Below are 2,500 nucleotides of genomic sequence, written 5' to 3' on the forward strand. Positions count from 1 at the left end.
AACTCAGAAATTGTTGATTATCTTGATGGCAAAGAGGAGACATGAAACATATACCAAGTTTAAAAATTAGTTATTTGAGTTTTTTAATAAAGTGTCATGTACCTGTAGTTATAGCAATTGTGTGTGTAGAGAGAGAGATTATTTCTTATACAATGCTACTTTGCTAATCATAAATAGTACATTACACCACTTAGATATTTATAATAAATTAAGGCACAGAGGATAAATGGATATCCTTGATACTTTACTAACCTTTGGTAACCTTTCGGGATCACCTGGATGTCGTGGAATAACTTTCTGCAACCTTTGAAAGCCATAATCTATGGTTGGTTCATTAAGGGCTAAAACATAAACAGAATTGTTTAGTCAGTTTAATCACTATCTGTAGATATAGATAACAACAAATTTACAAAGAAGTGTGTAATTCTCTTCCCTAAATCCCATCACACCAATAACCCCAATTTTGAAGATCTATCCCAAAGAAAAGATTTTTTTGTACACAAAAGCAATGATTATTTCTATCTATAATTAGACTGGGAAAAAAAGTCAAAGGACTTCCCAATATATTGCTAAAATGGTAGTGCAGTAACAAAGTTACAGGTCTTGAGGCCATATATAGCAATCACTGCAGTCATGATATGATGTCTGCATCATGGACTGGTTTCTATACTGGCCATGGATTTATGGGAAACTGGCAATTATGACATATGTCCAGCTATTGCTAGCTTCAGATTTATCCCTGTGGTCCTTTTTTGTCTAGCATATTGCCTGAGCACAAACCAGGCAGGAGGAGCACTTAATCTTGCAAAGCTTTAATAATCTGTGAATGGCTGACTACAAACTGATGTAGAGCACTATCATTCTACAGCTGCAATCCACTAGCCTCATGAAATTGCAGGCCACAAATAGTAATTAATCTTTTTATCCCTCAAATTGTAATTTTGACTATGAACTGTGCTTGGTCATAAATCACCAGCACATGCTGCTGTGTACAGTGCATGAATCATGATCCTGACTCAGTTAGACTGCACACATTGTGTTTAACAAGCTTTATAAGGAGTCATAGGGCTTTATTATAGCTCTGCCTGACTCAAACAAAAACTGAGCCTGGAGGCCCAAGGACTAGAGTTAAGATGAAAATACTTATTAGAGTATATTACTTCTTGATGTAGATATCGTTTTCAGCAGAGTAACTCCATGGTGCATGGCGCTACATAAATCAATGGGTTTTCTGAGACTAATAAGAACTGCCTCCACTATTCATTACTCAGCCTGCAATTTAGGCCATCACTCATTAGTCAGCATGTAATTTGATGATTAACACCATACAACTCAGCAGGTTTGCGGAGCGCAAGTGAACACAAAGGCTACAACTTACTAAAAGAGGGTTACAGTACAACATTTGAAAATCTTATCCGAAATAACTGGCCAACATTATTATCAAGTGCTTCAATTATTTGTGTAAACATGCACAGTACATCTTGTAATCAATGCAAAGAGGCTCACATCTATGCACTCAATAACACGACAGAAAGTTGAAGACTGCAATATGATTTGACATTCCATCATGCATCCCGGAGACAAAGGTCCACATAGGAATGTGAAGTAAGACATTTTCTTGTTAATAAAGCATTGATCCGATGTATTGATTTTACATGACATGGCTTTTGCTGGGATTTCGCCCTTCTTTTTCTTTGCAAATAGTAAAGCTCTTCAAAATGCCTTGGCGTATGTGACATGGCAAAATTTCTAACTCTCTGTGATGTAAATTCTATATGTGTAAAACCACTTCATAATCAGACCATTAATCATCAGAAGCTGTCAGCATTGACTTTGGGGACAATTTGTCATGTCTTTGCCTGGGCCTATACAAGTGTGTCAAGCAAAAGCCTAGTGTGTTGGGACAGATGAGCCTCTAGAACAGTCTCACAAAATGACTTGCTCAAAAAAGGATTAAATAAAGTATTACATTTCTTGATTAGAGAACTAAAAAGGTGGCACTCCATGCATTTGTAACATGTCAACGTTTCTTCTATTTTCCAGCTAATCACCGTGACTGTTTGACTTAATGAATCTGGTCTGATGAAAGGTGATCAGAAAAGATAGATGGCCAACTGCTATTGATTTCATGCAAATGTAACTGACAGGTGATAGAAGCTTTAATGCAAGCTTTCAAAAGCTTTATGACTTGTAATAACCATACACTTCCAGTCTAGGAAAGACATCTCCCAGTGTTTCAGTTCAATTTATATTATCCTCATAGAACCAAAAATATTTTAAAGCAATGTGGATATGACTCTACCTTTCCTTTTCAAACCCATATTAAATTCAACTTAGGAAGCATGCAAAGCTTTAAGCATATAGATGAGTATAAGATCATCATTCTGCTTAATGTTCTAATTATTGCACTTGATTTCATAATTGTGGATTTCTGCTCCTTTCAAAAATGCACCTCGGAAAGGGATACAATGAAATTGCCCTAGGTTTAAATTACAAGTAG

At 36.0% G+C, this 2,500-nt stretch overlaps 1 protein-coding gene across 7 annotated transcripts in view; it reads right to left on the minus strand.

Annotated features, from left to right (window-relative positions):
- The window catches only part of EBF3 (EBF transcription factor 3), a 133,762-nt gene that overhangs the window by 17,827 nt on the left and 113,435 nt on the right, over window positions 1-2,500 (minus strand). For all 7 annotated transcript variants that reach the window (XM_030570747.1, XM_030570746.1, XM_030570743.1 and 4 more), the window contains exon 11: window positions 253-341. In XM_030570747.1, the coding sequence (XP_030426607.1) occupies window positions 253-341 (89 nt within the window). The remainder of the gene's footprint in view (window positions 1-252; window positions 342-2,500) is intronic.

The sequence above is a fragment of the Gopherus evgoodei genome, chromosome 7, assembly GCF_007399415.2.
Source record: "Gopherus evgoodei ecotype Sinaloan lineage chromosome 7, rGopEvg1_v1.p, whole genome shotgun sequence".
In the NCBI taxonomy this organism is placed as follows: Eukaryota; Metazoa; Chordata; order Testudines; family Testudinidae; genus Gopherus; species Gopherus evgoodei.